This window comes from Rhinatrema bivittatum, chromosome 11 (genome assembly GCF_901001135.1).
Source record: "Rhinatrema bivittatum chromosome 11, aRhiBiv1.1, whole genome shotgun sequence".
In the NCBI taxonomy this organism is placed as follows: Eukaryota; Metazoa; Chordata; class Amphibia; order Gymnophiona; family Rhinatrematidae; genus Rhinatrema; species Rhinatrema bivittatum.
In genome coordinates this window covers 2,338,879-2,359,063 of record NC_042625.1, presented here as the reverse complement: position 1 = coordinate 2,359,063, position 20,185 = coordinate 2,338,879, and the positions used below count along the sequence as shown (strand labels likewise).

Below are 20,185 nucleotides of genomic sequence, written 5' to 3'. Positions count from 1 at the left end.
CTGTCCCTTTGTGTTTAGTGGAGCAGAAGAGAGGAGTGGGTAGGTGAAAAGATGGAGCATGGAAGGCATGGGGAGTGTGAGGAGAGGAGAAAGAGAGCAAAGTGGTAGGCGACAGCAGAGGAGAAGTAGGAGTAGAGACGGGGAGGAGGAGAGGCACAGGCAAGTATGGAGGAAGGAGGACATAAAAGTAGGGTACAATAGCAAGGACAGAGGGTTAGGGGGGAGGAAGGGAGTGAGGGTTCAGAGAGTGCACTACCTTCCCGGAATTGGACATGCACTTTGTGCATGGCTCCGTGCACACAAATTCAGCGTGGAGGACAACGAGATGCTCAACACTGGTGTCCTAGACAACTACAACATGCTGTTTGGGATCCAGGCTGCAAAGACCTCCAGGGCTGCCAAGGGTCAGATATGGAGAACCATTCCGCAGGCCATTTCTCGACGCAGTGAGATCAAAAGTAGTGGAGAGCAGGTGGCCCACCGTTACAGAGATGTCCAGGCCCAGCTGAAGGTGAAGGTGTCCAGCAGAAACAAGTACATGTGGCAGACTAGAGGAGGAGCCCCTTGTTCCATAATCCTCACCCCCATGGAGGAGCGACTCAGACAGCAGCTGGGACCAGATGTCTTTGAGGGCATGGATGAGGCCCTGGACACAATGTAAGCCAGGGCCGGTAAGTGACACCACCTGTAAACATGATGCATGTATCGGATGCTCACATTGAATGTTGCAATCAAAGTGAACATCTTATGCAAAATAGTATATGTATATTTGTTAGCATTCATACTTATGTCTTTTTTGTTTCCACAGCTGCCACCCAGGATGTCCCCAGTCCCAGCCATGCAGCTCCAGGTGCCAGCAGTGCAGTCACAGGTCTCAGCAGCCCCTTTTCTAACTATTGGGTACATGGGCATGTATGTGAGATGGGCACTATCTAGTTACTGTTCACCTCCATATCATGCCAAGTGGAATAGATGTTGAAATGCTTTACTAGAGATGATGTAGCTATGTCTTCACTCTGTTGATGACTAGTAGGTTTTATAGCTGTGCTCATGTCATAGGGCAATTATACCAAACCTCTTCCAGTGTGAAGATGTATCTGCTCTTATCACATAACTCTGACTAAAAAGTTATGTGATAAGAGCACCTAATGCTGTTATCACATAATTCATTAGCCGAAGCCTACTTGAAAAGTTAAATAACCACTTGGTGTGGTTGATCTATAGTGTAGTGATTTTGACGTTACAAATTGTTTTTATTGTTATCCGCCATGAACAAAAATTGATAATATGATAGACAAATTTTTGTAAACAAATAAAATATTGAGCATTTATTTTCTACTGCAGGTGCCAGGCCCATAGAGTAGACTGTGTACATGTAACTCTTGTCTGGTCTTAGGTGGAGTAACACAAATAACCCCATAAGAATAACATTGGTGCCTTTACATTTGTCTTCACTCCAACTAAAAGGCAAGAATTGTTATCCTCTCCTTTATTTCTCCTCTCCCAGTTCCATCATCCTTGTTATTTGTAACTGCTTCCTTCTACACTTCTAGATTACTTTGTTGTTTACTGTACACCCCTGTTTACATGTAAACCAGCATGATGTGATTGTATCATGAATGCCGGTATATAAAAACCTTAAATAAATAAAATAAAAGAATTTCATTAGCATTTTTAGGTTATCAGAGAAAAAAATATGTAATGTTCTTGTAGCCTCCTAAAACAGTGTCATGCAGGAATGTCAGAGTGACAACAGAGGAGTCAAGGTGCTTTGAAGTATAGAGAGTACACACTGCCTATGAGCAGAAAGTGATGAGGCCTACAATTGCTTATGCACATTTGGACATCCTCATACTCCCTACCACCCCTGCACTGCCTTTGGTTGTTGATGTGTAGATTGTTATTTGCAAAGTCTCATCAGTGTGTTCTACTATCCCTTATTGGCATACATTATTTAAAAGATAATGGAAGTAAGTATTTCACTACTGTCCAATGAAGGAAGAACTTAAAGGCAGGCACAGCCGCAGCGCCATCTTTTCTGCTGGTTGTCCGACCCACCCACCATTGGCTCTGCGCGTTCGGCGCGAACCCGCCAGGGTAAGGAGCCCTCCACACCCGATATCAGCCCTCCAAACCTCGTTCAAGCCTCGATCGTAGCTGCTGCCCACATCAGCCGAGAGGCCCACCCCTAGAGTGACATAATCAGAGATGTCAAAGGAAGTAAGAACTTAAAGGCAGGCACAGCCTGTTGGCGCTGCATGCCTAGCGCCACACACTGGAGGGGCGCAACCAAAGGGGTATGCCCCTTAGAGCGCCCCTTTGAGTCGCACCTTCCAGTTTAAACCTTCAACTTAAGCGACTCTTACACCAAAAGTTCCAAATCCGACATCATGCATCTATCCAACAATCTAACGATGACTCCAGAAGCCTTAAAACTCCCTTTAAGGAGACAATGAAACCTGGTAAATATAACCATTATTGATGCTACAGAATATCTGATATGCTTTGCTTTCTTCCTCAAAAATCTCTCACTAAAAAAATCATGCTAATCGCAGATATGATGCAAGATCAAAAGCCAGACTTCATTGCGATCACTGAAACTTGGTTAAAAAATACCGACAATGTACTAACAAACCAATTAGCCAACAACGAATATAACATATTCTCAATCCCCAGGAAATCACGCAGAGGCGGCAGAATATTGCTAATAGTTAAAAAAAAAAAAAAAAGCCTTGCTATGAAACTGATATCTAACTCACTTCCTAAACAATACGAAACAGCCCTATTTGATTCAAACAAACTCCAAATATGCCTGGTCTACTGCCCTCCCAAACTACTTGATAACAACATCTCCCCACTAATCGAATTGTTCATTACAGCCATCAACCACAAAAAACCCACAATCATGGGGGGTGAAGGAGAGAGAGAAAGGAGCTCGAGCCAGTTTCCTGGAGGAATATTTACCTAACTTGTTGCTTGGACTTTTTCTTTGCCCAACCGAGGGTGAGGCTGCTGTCCCGGCCCGTCGGAAAGGAGGCGCACATGTGACATCATCGAGGAGGGACCGGAAGGCCATAAAACCGGCCCCTCCTGCGGCGCGCAAGTGACGCCGGCGCGCACCAAAGGGGCGCGCGCGGCTTAGAGGAACATCATGGACTCAAGAGGGCATATTACATTAACTTGGATTTAGTAAGTAAAACTTGCTTCTCTTTGTATCTCTCGCCTAATCGCCCCCATCTAAAGCAATTCCAAGAGTCTTAAAGCGTAATTAGTGGCATTGGAAGTAAGCCCCATATTTTATTTCTACTATATTCGTTTTTCTTAAATGCCACATTCTAAGAGAAAAGCTAGGATCAGGGAATTGGGGATGAATACCCCTAACCCAGATTCCTCTCAACCTACCATCACGGGGTTTATGGTTCCAGTCGTGGATCCCTTAGCTCCACAGGCGTCCTTGGTGGTGATTCCACAGGAGCGGGTGGATCAGGCACCGGACATGCAGGTCACCCTAAGCCCGGGAGCTCCGTCTACTCCCCCCTGTCCCTCTGAAGGTTTCAGGACATCAAGTAGTCTAGTGGGCAATGGAGAGCTATCTCCTATTGCAAGCAGAGCAGATCTAAGGATTAGCTCTGTTTTAGATCCCGGAGTGGTGGGAAATCCGGAGGGCCTAGCACAGGGAGCAGACATGCTGTCTCCCTCTGCATTAAAGGCCTCTACTCCTAGAGGGAATATAGAAACATCGGGGGAATCAAAAGGACAACAAGAGAATCAAGCTACTGTGCTGAATTTATTGCGCCCTGCTATTCCTAAACCCACTGAGATAACTCTGGACTCTATTTGGAGTGCCATAATGGTACTGGGGAAATCCATTACTTCATTAGTAGATGTTACTTCAAATTCAGCTGGAAAACTATTAACTGTGGAAACAAATACCTCTTTAAATACCCAGAAAATAACAACTTTGGAAACTAAAGTTTCTCTTTTGCAACAAAATCAAAATCAATTGATAAAATCAGATTTGATACAACAACGTAAATTGGAAAATATTGAGAACTCTATTAGATACCAAAATTTGCGTATATTAAATTTTCCGATTTCAAAGTGGATTTCTCCATTGGAAATGGTAAAAAAATATATATTGGAGATCTTAAAAATTCCTAAAGAATTGATGCCTACCATAGCTAAGGTCTATATGACAAAATCTGAAAGGACTGAACAACCCGATCAGGTGTCTGAACCTGAATTAGACCTGACGCAGTTCCTGGAAATATCCACAGAAGTAAAGATAACAAGACGAGGAACTTTGTTTCTACAATGTGTTTTTTCTCAAGATAGAGAAATGTTATTGAAAGCCTTTTTTCGTAACAGAACATCTCAGTTTTTTGGTCAATTGGTTTGGGTTTTCCCAGATATTACACGCTCCACTCAGGAACGAAGGAAAAAATTCTTAGCTATGCGAGCTGAAGTAGTGGGTATGGGGGCCAGATTTAATCTCAGGTTTCCATGTCAATGTATAGTGAATATGAAGGGCGTTAAAAATGTTTACTTTGAACCTGAATTGTTACGTAACTTCTTAGATGCACGTACCTTGATGCCTTTAGTTTAATCTGTTTTTGATTACGGAATGTAATAGAAAAAGATCTATGACAGCCTCTATATATTCCTACACTTATTTCTTTATTGTTCCGCTTAAATTGTTCATATCTTGGAATTTCTTTTTCTTTAATATTACATAGGATAAAAAACGAACTAGCAGTTAGAGTTATGTTAGATAACATGTATTTAGGTAGAATAACTGCAACTCCTATTTGTATTTTGCCTTTAATTTACCTGTATTGTATGGTATAAAAAATTCTATAAATAAAAAGTAAAAAAAAACAAAAAAAAACCCCCACAATCATACTTGGAGACTTCAATCTCCACACAGACGAAACCCCTCTATCCCACTCCGCCCAAACCCTGATAGATGTCCTTTCCGCCTTTAACTTCACACAACTAGTAAACAAACCAACACACAAAGAATCCTCCAGATACCCATCATCACAAGGAGTTCCTCAGGGTTCCTCTCTCTCACCAACACTTTTCAACTTATACCTTCTCCCGCTTTGCCAACTGCTAAACAAATTGAACCTAAAACACTTCATTTTTGCCGACGACGTCCAGATTGTGATCCCCATCAAAGAATCCATCACTAAAGCGCTAGAACTTTGGGAAAATTGCTTTCAAGAAATTAACGAGCTCTTATCCATCTTAAATCTAATCCTAAACCAATCAAAAAGTGAATTCATTCTAATCTCTCCAGATAATTGCAAAATCACTACAAACCCGCCAGCCAACTTGCAAACCTCAAAAGTAAGAGATTTAGGAGTCTCCATAGACAACCGGCTAAATTTGAAATCGTTTATCAACCAAACAACCAAAGACTGCTTCCACAAACTGCACGTATTAAAAAGAATAAAACCCCTATTTCACTTCCATGATTATAGAACAGTGCTCCAAGCAATAATATTTGCGAAAATTGATTACTGCAACTCGATCCTACTAGGCCTCCCATCATCACATACTAAACCGCTCCAAATGATACAGAACACCGCAGCAAGAATTCTAACAAACAAAAGAAGAAGAGATCACATTACACCAGTCCTTAAAGACCTACACTGGTTACCAATCCACTACAGAATAATTCATTTTATTTTATTTATTTATTTATTTATTTATTTTTTAATTTTTATATACCGAAGTTCTAGTAGGGACTACAAATCACTCCGGTTTACATAAAACGAAGAACTGCTCAACAGATAGCGGAGCTTTACATAGAACCGTATAACATATGGAACAGTATAACTGGTTGACAATTTAACATAGTGCTAAATAAAGTGATAATATTTTAACTGGTAATAAATAAAGAAATATAATATTTTATATAAGAAGTATAACTATTTAACGTAGCAATAAATATAAATATAAGCAATGCCTAATATATATATGAAATAAAGTGAATTTTTGAGCTCAAAGATAATTGTCCAGTTGCAGATTCTTAAAAGTAGTACTTTATACAGTGTCCATAGTTAAGGGATGTAAGTCTGTCAGTCATAGTAAGATTAAGCGTCTGGGAAAGCTTGTTGGAAGAGAAAAGTTTTCAGTCTTTTTTTGAATTCTTGATAACTGGGTTCTAGTCTAATCTAATTCATAAATCCCTCACCACAATCTACAAGAATATCCATGGACTGGCTCCACTCCATCTACAAATAGCTCTTAAAAAACACTCCTCCAACAGACCCATCAGAGAAGCATATAGAGAATATCTACAGGTACCACACAACAATACCACCCAACATATAACATTGAGAGATCAGGCCTTCTCCACAGCAGGTCCCCCACTGTGAAACTCCATCCCCCTAGAACTAAGACAGGAACCATGTCTTCCAACCTTCAGGAAGAGACTGAAAACATGGCTGTTCATGAAAGCATTTCCAGACCCTTAAAGATTCACTACCATCAAATGCAGCATTACTGAACATTTCCTATTAAACTGAAACAGTCACTATCTACCAATCACTACAATGTTTTACTTCTTGTTAAACTTTTTATCTTTCCTCTAACTCTAATCCCAGTTAGAATGACCCCCATTTTATTGTAACTTTTTCTTCCATGCACTTGTTTTACTTTTAATGTATACTCTTATGTTATTAGTTATTTACATTATAACGTATTTCTCACCCCTTGTTTTATGTAAACCGACATGATACGAACTCCGTGAATGCCGGTATAGAAAAATACAAATAAATAAATAAATAAAGCAGGCCACAGATTAGACCTGATATTTACTAATGATAAATTCCTCGCAAATCCCACAGTAAACTGCTCACCAGTTCCATGGTCCGACCATTATCTCATAAATTGCAAGACTTTAATTGTAAACAGCTTTAACTCAGAATCAAATAAGCCCCACTCCTTTAAATACAGACCTCCTTTCCCTCAAGAACCCCTACAACAAGAACTTGGAAAACAATTAAAGAACATAGACCTATCTATCATCAACAATGCTGCACACTCATGGCAACAAATAACCATGGAAATCGCCAATAATATAAACCCAGAAAGAATGAAAAAGATAGATAAAAGAAAAAATGATAATCCATGGTTCAACAAGCACCTAAGAGATACCAAATCAACCCTAAGAAAAAAAGAATGGCGCAAAAACAAATGCCCCCTAACGCTAGCCAGATACCAAACATACCTAGCATACTACAAAAACTCAATAAACACTAAAAGAGATTACTACAACAAAAAAATACAAAACTACTCAAACAACCCAAAACCTCTGTTCAACATAGTTAAAAACCTAACCTCAGACAACAACAACACCTTCACTCAAACAAAACTTTAAGCCAAGATCTAACCATTTTTTTCAAAAACAAAATTAGCAAAATCACTGAAAACTTAAAATCCTGACACAAAAACTACAACTAATCAACAAAATTAATTTATATGCCCCACAACCAAGACAAACCCATGTAGACTGGGGATTTTCATGTGTGCACCCCTTGCACCTCCATATGCTAGGATTGGGAGATTTACATATGCAACACTTTGGAAATCCTGGGGAAGTATGTCTTTGGCAGTTAGTGCAAACCCAGGAGAGAACTGAGGGTTGTATAGAATTAGAAAAATTTTCACTGAGCTTACCCAGACAGGACAGGAATTCTGGACCCGTTCCTGTGGGGACGATACGGCCTAGTCATTCTATCAGAAATGAGAGTCCGGCTAGAATTGGTGGACCTCCAAGGAGGCAGCACAGGACATCAGGGCACAGCAGAGAGGATCTTCCGCATGTACCAGCCACCTCCCTCACAGGTTGAGCCCTTGGATTCTAGTGGCTGGTAAGACTTAGGCTGTGGTTGGAATCGAAGTGCAGGCTTGGAGGCACAGGCTGGAGACAAGGAGTGAACACAAAAGCAAGGCAGGACTGGAGTCTGAGATAAGGCAAGGCTGGGGTCTGAGGCAAGGCAAAGGCTGAATACAAGGGATAGGATTAGGTTGGACAAGATTAGACAAGATAGACAAGGACAGACAAGACAGAACAGAGAATGAGGAACACAGAGGCCTGAAAGCAGCAGTTCAGAAGGCCTGGATACCACTAAGGATAAGGCCCAGAGGTCAAACAGGGAGATACTAGGAGGCCCAGAGGCTACAGGATAGACAGAAGGACTGAGAAGGCCACAGGCCTACGCAGGCGGACTGAGAATGCTACAGGGCTAGGCAAGACAGAGCTGGAGGGCCTGGAGACCACAGAGTAATACAAGAAAGAATGGGGCCAAGCAGGGAATCAAGGCATCAGGTATTACAAGAGGCAGAGTTAAATGGGAAAGCCCTGCTAATCTTGACCCATGGAGACTATGGCTGGAGCGAGAGCAGGTGTAGTTCCATGGAGTCCTCTGGTGGCAGAGAGGTTTCATAGCAGGCAGGATCCTAACTGTTTTATGAAAATGTGTGAGACTAGGGATGTGCAGAAGAAAAAAATTCATTTTGGTTCATTTATTAGTTTCGTTGGGACCCCAATTTGTTTCATTAGTTTCAAAGCAAAAAAAAAATAAAATTCGTTTATAAGTTTGATTCATTTTTCATTTGCCATTAAAGTCAATGGGGAAGTATTGCAGCCTGTTTTTGGCTGCAGAATTGGGGTTTTCTTATCAATTCAGATGAAACTTCTGGGGAGCAATCATCAGAAGGGGAAAAGAGCTCCAAGGTACTTAGACTGTGGCAAAGTGGCACCAAAGTGGCATGAATAGCCTAAGGCACCATAAAGGGGCAAAGGGGTAGCAGGAGTGGCAAGAGAGCTTTAACAGAGGCACAAAGCAGCAGTGAGAGTGTCAAAAACACCCCACAGCTTCAAAAGAGGGCACCGATAACAGTTGAATGAACCCTCGAAGGCAGCACGACAGGCAAAGCGGCAAGACAAGTGGCATCGACATCCTACAGCACAATGAAGGGGGAACATAGCAAGCAGAAAGACTAGCACCAACACACTGAGGAACCATGATAGTGGCAAGAACACCACATGGAGTAGAGTGAGTCATCTGGTGTATGGCAGCAAGGCAGAGTGGCAGAAAGTTGATAAGGGCAAGACAGGCTGGCACATCTTCTCAGCCACGGTGTATTTAAGAGAGAATATCCAAACGATTTGCAAAATTTAAACCATTCTAAGGCTGGGCACGGATGCCAGAACCAACATGGGAAGAAAAGTTTAAACAACCTAAAAGAAAGAAATTGTGAGGCGAAGTCAAGTATTGCTTAATCCGATATACAAATGATGACAATGTATAAAGCTCTGCGGTAATATACCCGATGTCTTGAAGATGAGAGGTGCTGGTGATATTTAATTGTAGAACGGACCGGGAAGGTCTCCAAAGAACTATGGCATCGGGGACAAAGAACTTCTAGCAATTAAAATGGCATTTGAGGAGTGATGGCAGTGGTTGGAGGGGGCCCAACACCCCAGCACAGTGTATACCGACCTAAAAAATCTAGAATATCTCTGCCAGGCCTAGCGCTTGAATCCTTGGCAAGCCCGCTGGTTGCTGTTCTTTAACAGATTCAACTTCACCCTGCGGTATCAGCCAGCCTCCAAGAACACCCGAGGAGATACCCTATCCCGGACCTGTGAAACGGAGGACTCACTAGTTGTTCCCCAGTACATATTGGACCCTGCTAAAGTCCTTTTCTCAGCCACAGACTTAATAACCATAGGCAAGACAGTTGTACCACTCTGTCTACGTAGGAAGGTCTTGTCCTGGGCGCACGATTCCCTAATGGCTGGCCACCCCGGCAGACCTTGCACGCTAGAACTCTTATCCCGGTACTACCGGTGGCCCTGCATGAAAGAGGATTTCCGAGCAAAGCTGCCTCTTGCCCGACCTACGCCCAGCAGAAACCTTTGCCAGGTTGCCCCTGGGATCTCCTACAGCCGGAGGAGACGTGGACCCACAACACAGACTTTGTGGTGGATCTTCCCCTGTTCGATGGAAATCAAGTTATTTCGGTGCCCATTGACAGGTTTTCTAAGATGGTGTACTTTGTGGCTCTTCCAAAGCTCCCCTCAGCGCCCGAACTCGCTCAGTTGTTCACTCAAACATCTTCTGCCTCCACAGCCTTCCTCGACATATAGCCTCAGATGGGGGCTCCCAATTCCCAGCAAAATATTGGAGAGCTTTATGTATAAGGTTTGGAATTCAGCTGGACTTTACATCCACTTTCCACCCGCAGGGAAACGGCTAGGTGGAATGTACCAACCGAGTCCTGAAAACCTTTCTTCGCTCCTTCATTGGAGACAGACAAGATGACTGGGCAGCCCTACTACTGTGGGCTGAATTCTCTCATAATCTACATGTCCACTCTGCTACAGGGAATTCTTTGTGAAACAACCAGTACCGCCTTTACCAATACCACTGACGGTGTCCTCTCTGGCTGCCCAACTTACTGCTCAACAGCTCCACTCACTTTGGAACGCCACGCAGGCCAACCTACAACGTGCTGCAGAGGCAGCCAAGAAAGGTGCAGACAAGCACCGCCATGCAGCTCCACTCTTCAACCCTGGTCTGGTTTATCACCCGTCATATCCGCCTTCGTGTACCCTCCATGAGGTTGGCACCTAAGTTCATTGGACCATTCACTATAAAGGAGCGCCTGGGTCTCCTACAGGTTACACCTACCTTCTAGCCTAAAGATATACAACACCTTCCATGTTTTCTTGCTGAAACCCTTGGTTCTTTCACCTTTTCACCGCAAGCCCCCAGAACCTGCACCTGTGGTTTCTGAGGATGATCAAATTTATGAAGTCAGCGACATCTTGGATGTAAGATACAACCACAGATGGTGGAGTACCTGATCTCCTGGGAGGGCTTCGGCCCAGAAGAGAACACTTGGGAACCTGCTGTGAATTTACTGGGTAAATCCCTCCTCCAGCAATTCCATCAAGCTCATCCTGACAAGCCTGGTTCTTCTGTGAGGGGGCGTAAGGGGAAGTACTGTTGGGAATCCTGGCCGCGGTTTCCCGCAGCAGGCTCCCCTTACCTGCTCCAGCAGGCCCAGATGCCAATTACCCCTCTCCAGCGGCTTGAGATGGCTGCTGCGCTTCCTGGCTGCTGCAGGCCTCCCATGCAATCCGGGACGCTGCTGGCAGGCTTCCTTGGCGTGCGTGTGCGGCATCTGCCACATCTTAAAGGGGCTGCAGCAGGAAACCTTGGCCCGGTCCCCGAAGATGACGTCAGATGCCCTGGCTATTTAAGCTCAGCTCAGACCAGCATTCTCTGCCTTGGCAACAGGTCCTACTCTCTGAGTGTGTGTTGCTGCGTTCCTGCTTGTTCCTGAGTTCTTGCTTGTTCCTGCCTATTCCTGAGTTCCTGCCTGCTCCTCACCCGTGGTTCCGCTGTTCCTGGCTCTTTGTTCCTTGGATGGTCTTCTTGTTTCGACTTTGGCTTGGCTTCCTGGTTTCTCCATGTCTGCTGCCCGTCCTGACCTTTGACTTGTTTCCAGTTTCTCTGAGTCCGATGCCTGCCCAGAGCCCTGGCCTGGTTCCGCGTCCAGCCTGCTCTCCGCTTGCCCTAACTTCTGGACTGCCCACGGAGCTTCTGTTCTTGGCCTGCCTTGACCCAGACTTCCTGACACCGCCTCCTCCTCTAGATCGCCCTGCACTAGGAGACCCCTGCCTAAGTCCTGCCGGCACCCAAGGGCTCAACCTGAGGGGAATGGGGTTAGTATAGGTGAAGCTCCTGCTGGGTTTCTTGGACCTGTACTGCCTCCCGGCTACGAGGACTTCTGGGGGCCGTCCCTCGGAGGCATTACCAGTGCTCGTGCCAACTCAAGGGTCCACAGATAACAGAAGTGTACAGGCCCCAACGCTGTCACAGCAAGAGAGAGAATTTACCCAGGTGAACTTTAAAACAGCACTGTCTCAGTGGAAAACAAGAGGTCCCCCCCTGATACACTGAAGAATACCTTATCAAGATGCACCTGTTTGCATATTCCTGTGTCAATAGGAGCAAAGCAGACAGAGACAACAACTTAAGCCCATAAGCAGCAGTCATGGATGAGCCAAGCAAGCAAAGGTCAGAAAGACCCTCAGCATTGGGGGGGAGGAGATGGAGAAAATCGCTGACACTGGCAGACAGTTTGGCATACAGACATGGCAGTTCTCCCCCCGAAGAAATGGGGGGGGGGGGGGGGGCGGAAGAAGACCTGCAACGTAGCAGGACTTCCCCAAAGTAATGGGGAAGGGGGAAAAGACCTACAATGCGGCAAAAGACCATCACCCACCACGAGATTATGCATGAGCTTATGCATATTTAGCAGATGAAAAGTTTAAGACAGGAGGCAAAGAAAAAGAAGAGAACAAGAATCCTGGGAGAAAACCCAGAGAGTGAATCCTGAGAAAGCGAGAATTTGTGCCGAAGCATCCCTGAAAGCGAAAGAGGGGCCAGAAGCAGACCAGTACTCCCTGCTATTGAGAAGGGAGAAGACTAGGTGTGGCCCGGAGACCAGAGAGAGGAGGTGCCTGCTCATGTGAAGAGAGTGGGACAGAGTCTGAGACAGTGAGGGGCAAGAGCAAGCCCATAGAGCTCTGCCAGTACCAAGTCCAGGAAACAAGTCCTTCGCTGCACACATTCTCCAGACCTCAAGCCAGAGTCTGCTTTAGAGGTGAACAGAGAGATATCACCTGAAGTTGTAATCCTGGGAAAGTAAGTTAGCCATAAGTATTAATACATTAAGCAGGTTAAGGTTTATGAAATGTTACCACCCATGATACTGAACTTTTTTTTAGGAAAACCTGGTGCATACTAGCCAAGATGTTAGAGACAGGAATTGTTATTTTCTAAATGCTGAACACTACTGAATCTGATAAATAAAAGTCTGTTTCTGAGGAGAATACACGTTGTCTTTCTCTGACTTAGAATCACAAGTAAGGTGGGAGGGCAATTGGAAGTGTCCTGTAGCAGACAGGTCCCTGTACCCTTAAACTTGCTTACAGTGCCTTGCCTTGTGGTCTGTCCAGGCCTCTCCTTTCCTAGTAGCCTACGGGCCTTAATGTTCTCTGTTCTGCATTATCTTTGTCTGGTCCTGTTTTTGTCTGTCTGGTCTGTCCTGCCTTGCCAAACCCAGTTCCTAGTATCCATTCCTTGCCTTGCCATTTGCTTTGACTTGCCCCAGTCTGTACCTAATTCCAGTCCCTGCTCATTCTCCTGTCCAGCCTATGTCTGTATCCAGTGCCAGTCCCCAGCCTCTGTTCAGTATCCAGCCCAGCCTGTGTCTATATTCAGCCCCAGTCTCTTTTCAGTATCCTGCCCAGTCTGTGTCTATATCTAGTTCTAGCCTGTACCCAGTATCTAGCCCTCAGTTCCAGCCTACTCTGTCCAGCCTCATCCAGCTTGTTCAAGCATCCTCCAGCCCGTCTCTGCCACAGAATCTAGCCTGTGCCTGCCTCATCCAGCCTGACATACCTTCAACAATAATATTCTACCAAAGAATCCAAGCCTTATTGGCCCCAGAACCCAAGCTTCAACCTGCACAGGAGGGGGCTGGCTAAGCAGACGATGAACCCCGGTCCAGTCCTGCGGTCCTCCATGCTCCTGAGGGGGTATTCCCTGACCCCAGCCAATATGACAGAATGAAGAGGTCAAGGAACCTCCACAGGAGTGGGGCCAGGGCTCCTTGTCAATGTGGAGAATCAGGTACAGATTCCAGTTATTTTCACCATGGTGTTGTTGCCTCAGTAACTCAAACCAGTCTTGATTCTGTGCATTATAATGTTTGACCTGCCTGCCAAATTTTGAATTCTTCACACTGTCTAGAGAGCATTGTATGCCAATTTCCTGATTTTAAATTGTGGGACTGTTCAAAGTGTTGGACTATAAATCCTGCATGTCCAAATACCTGTAGCAGCTGTGCTGCACTGCAACTTGATTCCAAGCTAAGAATTCCTCTTCCTGATAATAAGGTTCACCTCAGTTCCCAGCTTTTTGAAAGTGTAGTAAATGCCCAGCAAAACATGCTCTGCTATTTTTTTTGGTTTGGTAGAAATGTCAATGCTTCCCTGGGTATATGCCTCCAGATAGAACCTGTCTTATTTCTGCTACAAACAAGACAGCTCTCTTGAAAACCACAGTGCACCCAGGCATAAGAAAATCCAGCCAACAAAATTTGAAACTTTCATCTCTAACCCCTTTTTTGAAGGCCCAATGGGCACACAACTAATTTATAGCTTCAGGAGCTACTCTGGCTAAACATTCCATACCATGCTGACTCTTAATCCCTGGGGGGAGGTCTCTTTTTATGGTAGGAAGCTCTCATTTATCACCCAAATGTTGAGAAAAGGTTGCCAGTGTGTCAGAACTTTAGGTTCTCATGAGGAGAGAGGCTATAATGATTCAGGCAGGACCAGGTCTGGGTGTTAAAATAAAGTTTACTGATTGGAAACAATTAAATATAGTCCATTATCCATAAGTATGAGTTTACATTTAACTGATAGTACAAGTATAATTCTAGGTAGGTAGGTCTCCTTTTACCAGACCTCTGGGTATAGCCCATAGTGATTTTAAATGTGCTTAGCTCTCCCAATGGCTGACCAGGAATCCTATTAAAGGGTCCCCCTCATTACTTCAAAAATCCTTCTTTTGGTCATCTTCTTCCTTGGACACACAGCCTGTCCTGGTCCCTTGGTGCTGGTAGAGATCTCTTTGGGGTCTCTTGTGTTGCGTGTGCCGGCCGTGGCAGGCCCGTGGCCAGGCCCTCTTACCCTCTTTTGCCTGCTCCACCATCTGGCTCCACTTCTCTCGCGGCCATGGGCCACCGCCTATGACCTCGGGCCAACCCCGGTGCTCCTATCTTCGCGGCGGACATTTGGCTTCTCAGGCTTCGACCTGTTCTTATTCGGGCGGCCCCTGTCTGCCTCTCATTCAATTTGGCGCCTTGGTCTCTGGGACTTTGCCTCATCCAGATCAGACTTGCTACTCTTACCGCTGCTGGTCCCTGGCTGACCTCCTCATCCATCAGAAGACTTCGAATGGAGGCCCACCTAACTCCAGCCAGCCCCAGTACCCAAGGGCTCAACCTGCGGGGAATGAGGGCTGGTATTGGCGAAGCTCCAATCAGCCTCCGTCAGTCAGCCAGCTCCGCCTACCGATGGTGGGGACCCGTAGGGCTTGCCCTGCGGATAGCGTCAACCCCGCCTCGGCTCAAGGATCCACCTCATGTGCAAAATCCTGCTCTTCATCTTCTTTCATTCTTTAGTTGTTACTTCAGGGGATTTCTCTTGGAGAAATATCTTTGGGATCAGGCTAACTCTCAGCTCTGCCATCCTAATGGGGAAGGGGGATCCAAACCCTCCCCACTCATCTTAAGTCCAAATAATACTAAATTACAGGGACAGTGACATCTGGTAGCCAGACCAGGTAGGGGTGCTACATGCAAAGCCTGCTCCAAGATCCAGTCCAGGTTTTTCAAAACCCACAGTTTCCACCCCAGTACCTGCTATGCAAATAGTATATTCTGTCAGCACAGGAACTGTCTCTCAAACATTACTCGGCACCATCTCCTTGGAAAACACAGCTAATGCAAGCCAGTTTACAACCATAGCTCATCCAAACCTGAGTAAACCCAGGGACAGGGAATTAAAAGCAGCACTTGTACCAATAACTCTTGTTTCTACACCCTGCACAGCCTCCCTGGAGAACACAAACAATTTAAGCACACCTTGTCAATCTAAATTAAATGTCTTACCAGCAAAGGCAAGGTCAGTTCCTGGTTGCAGTAATCTTTTAATTCTCCCTCCTCAGTCTCAGACGGCAGAAGTCATGCACCAGAGGGAATTAATTAATCTAGCCCAAAAAACACAGAAGTCATCAGGTGCACATAAGCCACCACTAACGAGATCTGTTCTGTCTCACAGAAAAGCAGCATTGGGTTGTGTGCAAAATGTTTTGCTCATGAGCAAACTTTTTGGTTTCATTTCCCTTTGAGCACTACTTTCTTTGATGCCTATTAATTTTATGCTCACAGCAACCTAATCGTTAAAGAGAACATTGGAGCAGCATGTATGTACACAAACTTCCTCAAATACACACACATACTAACACACTTGCATATTCACTCTCAGACTCTTTCACACGCATACATGCTCATTCTCACAAACACACACACACACACACACTCAATCTCATGCCTCTCATTCACCCCCAGACTCTCATGCACATGCACACTCACTCAATTCTCCTCCTCCTCTTCCACACACACACACTCAATCTCATGCCTCTCATTCACCCCAGACTCTCATGCACATGCACACTCACTCAATTCTCCTCCTCCTCCTCCTCTTCCACACACACACACACACACACACTCAATCTCATGCCTCTCATTCACCCCCAGACTCTCATGCACATGCACACTCACTCAATTCTCCTCCTCCTCTTCCACACACACACACACACACACACACACTGAGAAGTAACAAAACCCTCAGGACTCAAACAGCAGCAGCTTTATTTATGACATGGTATTGTGGCCTACTCGTGTCTTTCCTTGCCTTGTGGCTTCCAGGCCTCCTCTCATTTTGTGCCCTGCCTTGCAGCCTATCCAGGTCTCTCCTTGCCTAGTGGGCTATGGGCCTTCTGCATTGCTGCCTTCAGGCCTCAGTGTTCTCTGTTCTCTTTTGTCTTTGTCTAGTCTTTATCTGGTTCTGTTCTTTTCTGTCTGGTCTGTCCTTCCCTGTCCAGCCCAGTTCCTAGTATCTATTTCTTGCCTTGCCCCAGTCTATACCTAGTCACAGTCCCTGCTCATTCTCCTGCCCAGCCTATGTCTGTATCCAGTTCCCAGCCTGTATCTGTAACCAGTCCCAGTCTCTGTTCAGTATCCTGCCCAGCCTGTGTTTGTATCCCTCCCCAGTCCCTATTCAGTATCCTGCCCAGTCTGTGTCTCTATCTAGTTCTAACCTGTACCCAGTATCCAGCCACCAGTTCCACCCTGTGTCTGTCCAGCCTTGTCCAGCCTGCTCTAGTACCCAATCCTCAGCCTGTCTCTGCCATAATGTCCTGCCTGTGCCTGTCTTGCCTTTTCCAGCCTCTCCAGCCTCACATATCCCACACCCAAAATGCATTACTATAGACCTAATGCCACATGCATTCCAAAGGTGTTTTATGTAGGTTTGTGATATAAATGCAGAATTTTAAATTGTGTGTGATGAGGGCAGGGAGGCACGGGCATAGGGCTGCAAAGCTTGCCTAGTTTGCCTAATGCCCTTGCACCAGCCTGGAGATAGACCCCCCCATTCCCCCATCTTCCACTTCTCCAGGAGAAAATGCTGGGGAAAAGGTGGGAGGCAGGTCTTAGGATTCCGGGGAATGGGGCAGGGTTGCCAGCTTCCTAGAAACAATATCACTGACACCCTGCTTTCCCCCTTCCACAGCTAAAGAGCCAGACTACAAAGAGAACCCCTTGCCCCTCTTAATGATTTGATCTGTACCGAACCGTGGGGACTCCATCTCATTCCTCGCCTCAGGCAGCAGATTGTCTTGAGCTACCCCTTGGTGGTAAGTGCTGCCAGATGTACTGGGACTTACACTTATAGGTCCCTTTCAAAAAAGTGGCAAAGCATTTCCTCTACCTCTGACAGTCGGGTCGATACAGTAAAGCGCAGCCGCGGTTACCCTGTTTTTAACCCGCGATTTAGTATCCGGTTTTACGTGTCCTTACTGCTTGCCGAAATGGACGCCTATCCGTCTCCGCTCGCCGCATGTATATATGTTAATGATCGATTTAGCTATTCCCTCCGATACAGTAACGTGCGCCCAGATTATCGCCTTTTTAACCAGCTTATTTGCCGCGTCTTTAACCTGCATATTATTATTTACCGCCTACCCTGACCCTGGCATTAGTGTGGTGTTCAGTCAACCAAGACAGAAGAGGAGCACATGGTAAAATGGACCAGACAGGCAGAAGCACAGACCCCGTACAGGCAGTGGGGCATTTCAGTCATGGACGTCCGGAAAGAGACAGGAACGTCCATGAACGGAAGCTGTGACCTCGGATGTCCAAGGTCACGGCGTCCATTCATGGACCTTCCTGCCTGTAGGCCCCGCTGCCTTGAGCGCCCGGCCGGACATCCAAGCCACGACCTTGGCCGTCCGGCTGGGCGCTCAAGGCAGCGCGGCCTCTGATCATGGACACCCGGATACAGGCGTGAAGGTCCATGAATGGACGCCGAGGTCACGCCTTCCGTTCATGGACCTTCCCGCCTGTAGGCCCCGCTGCCTTGAGCACCCAGTCGGACGTCCAAGCCGTGACCTTGGACGTCCGGCCAGGTGCTCAAGGCAGTGCGGCCTCCGATCATGGACACCTGGATATAGGCGCGAAGGACGCCGAGGTCACGCCTTCCGTTCATGGACCTTCCCGCCTGTAGGCCCCACTGCCTTGAGCGCCCAGCTGGACGCCCAAGCCGTGACCTTGGACATCCGGCCGGGCGCTCAAGGCAGTGTGGCCTCCGATCATGGACGCCCGGAATCAGGCGGGAAGGTCCATGAAAGGACACCACGACCTTGGACGTCCGAGGTCGCGGCTTCCGTTCATGGACGGCGTCCGCTCATGGACCTTCCTGCCTGTAGGCCCCTCTGTCTTGAGCGCCCAGCCAGACGTCCAGGGTCGCGGCTTGGACATCCGGCCGGACGCTCAAGGCAGCAGGGTCTGTAGAAAAGAACCATCCACTTACCTGGTGGAATGACATTTCAAATGACAGGTACCAGCACACCCTGGATACTGTACAGGCGCTGCATTCCGCTCTATACAGTAAAATGGATTGCTAACACCTACCGCTTCATTGGTGTGCTTTGGATGCTGCTTGGATTTGCGTCTAATTCGAATACTGAATCGAGCAGCTTGTGAACCAAGATGTGCGCGCGGCAAACAAGGGTACGCCCGACACTGCCGCACTGTTTCTTACGCGTCCTTACTGTATCGGCCTGAGTGTTACTACAACACTTTCCTGTTCCTCCCATTCCCTGTGGAGTGATGGAAAATTTCCACAGTCATTAGGAGTGCCAACTGCTCACTCGTGCTTCTCACAGATAAGTGCATGCTTAGGAGAGCATAAGAACATGCCATACTGGGTCAGACCAAGGGTCCATCAAAGCCAGCATCCTGTTTCCAACAGTGGCCAAGCCAGGCTACAAGTACCCAAAAACTAAGTCTATCCCATGCTACTGATGCTAGTAATAGCAGTGGCTACTGTCTAAGTCAACTTGATTAATAGCAGGTAATGGACTTCTCCTCCAAGAACTTATCCAAACCTTTTTTAAACACAGCTACACTAACTGCACTAACCACATCCCCTGGCAACAAATTCCAGAGCTTAATTGTGCCTTGAGTGAAAAACAATTTTCTCCAATTAGTTTTAAATATGCTACATGCTAACGTCATGGAGTGCCCTCTAGTCCTTCTATTATTATTATTTGCATGTGTAACTCCTTTGAAAATTCAGCTGATACTGAATATTCATACCCATGTGAAGAGTTTTCCCCACCCCCAGAGAGATAGCAGAGACAGAGTGCATGGTTATTTTTGTACCCACAAGCCTTAGAGTGAATTTTCAAAGGGAAATCACTAACAACATTTCCCTTTGAAATGTTGCTAAAGGAACACTGATATAAAAATACCTTGTAGTTTGCCACTGTGCAGTTTAGTGAAACGTGCTGCCTTCAGTAGGAAATGACCACTGGAAAATGTTTTCTTTGAATGGGTATGTGGTGCTATAGAATAGCAACGTACACTTGCACATTGTGTGTGTGCACATATATACAGTAAATATCCCTTTGTATTAATAACAGAGAAATGAAGGAGGAGATAGGACTTCAGATCACTCTTTATACAATTTACTGTGCTATTTAATTCTTTATTCTTTGGAAGAAAGGGAATGTTTTGCATAAGGGCTGCAGTAGGAAGCATCTCAAAGTATTTTGCATAAACCAGGCATCCTTTCCATTAACCAACTCAGTCCCTTCTGTCTCAAACATATTTCTTTCCTGTAGAGTTCTGATCAAACACTGCCAAAGGGAACATTCTCATTTCTTTTTTTTATTTTACATTAAAGCAGCATTTTGTGTGCTGTCTTAACATTTTTCATCTTTTTTTTTTTTTTTAG

At 45.7% G+C, this 20,185-nt stretch overlaps 1 protein-coding gene across 10 annotated transcripts in view; it reads left to right on the top strand.

The window, feature by feature from the left end:
- ZMAT5 (zinc finger matrin-type 5) overlaps nucleotides 1–17,477 on the top strand; it is a 76,360-nt gene extending 58,883 nt beyond the window's left edge. For 8 of the 10 annotated variants that reach the window (XM_029619128.1, XM_029619127.1, XM_029619134.1 and 5 more), the window contains one exon: nucleotides 809–4,910. In XM_029619128.1, coding sequence (XP_029474988.1) covers nucleotides 809–893 — 85 coding nt within the window. In that variant the 3' untranslated portion in view covers nucleotides 894–4,910. Of the gene's footprint in view, nucleotides 1–808; nucleotides 4,911–17,458 lie in introns of those variants that run through there. The other 2 variants (XM_029619135.1, XM_029619131.1) reach the window with 1 other exon arrangement.
- The last annotated feature ends 2,708 nt before the right edge of the window (nucleotides 17,478–20,185 follow it).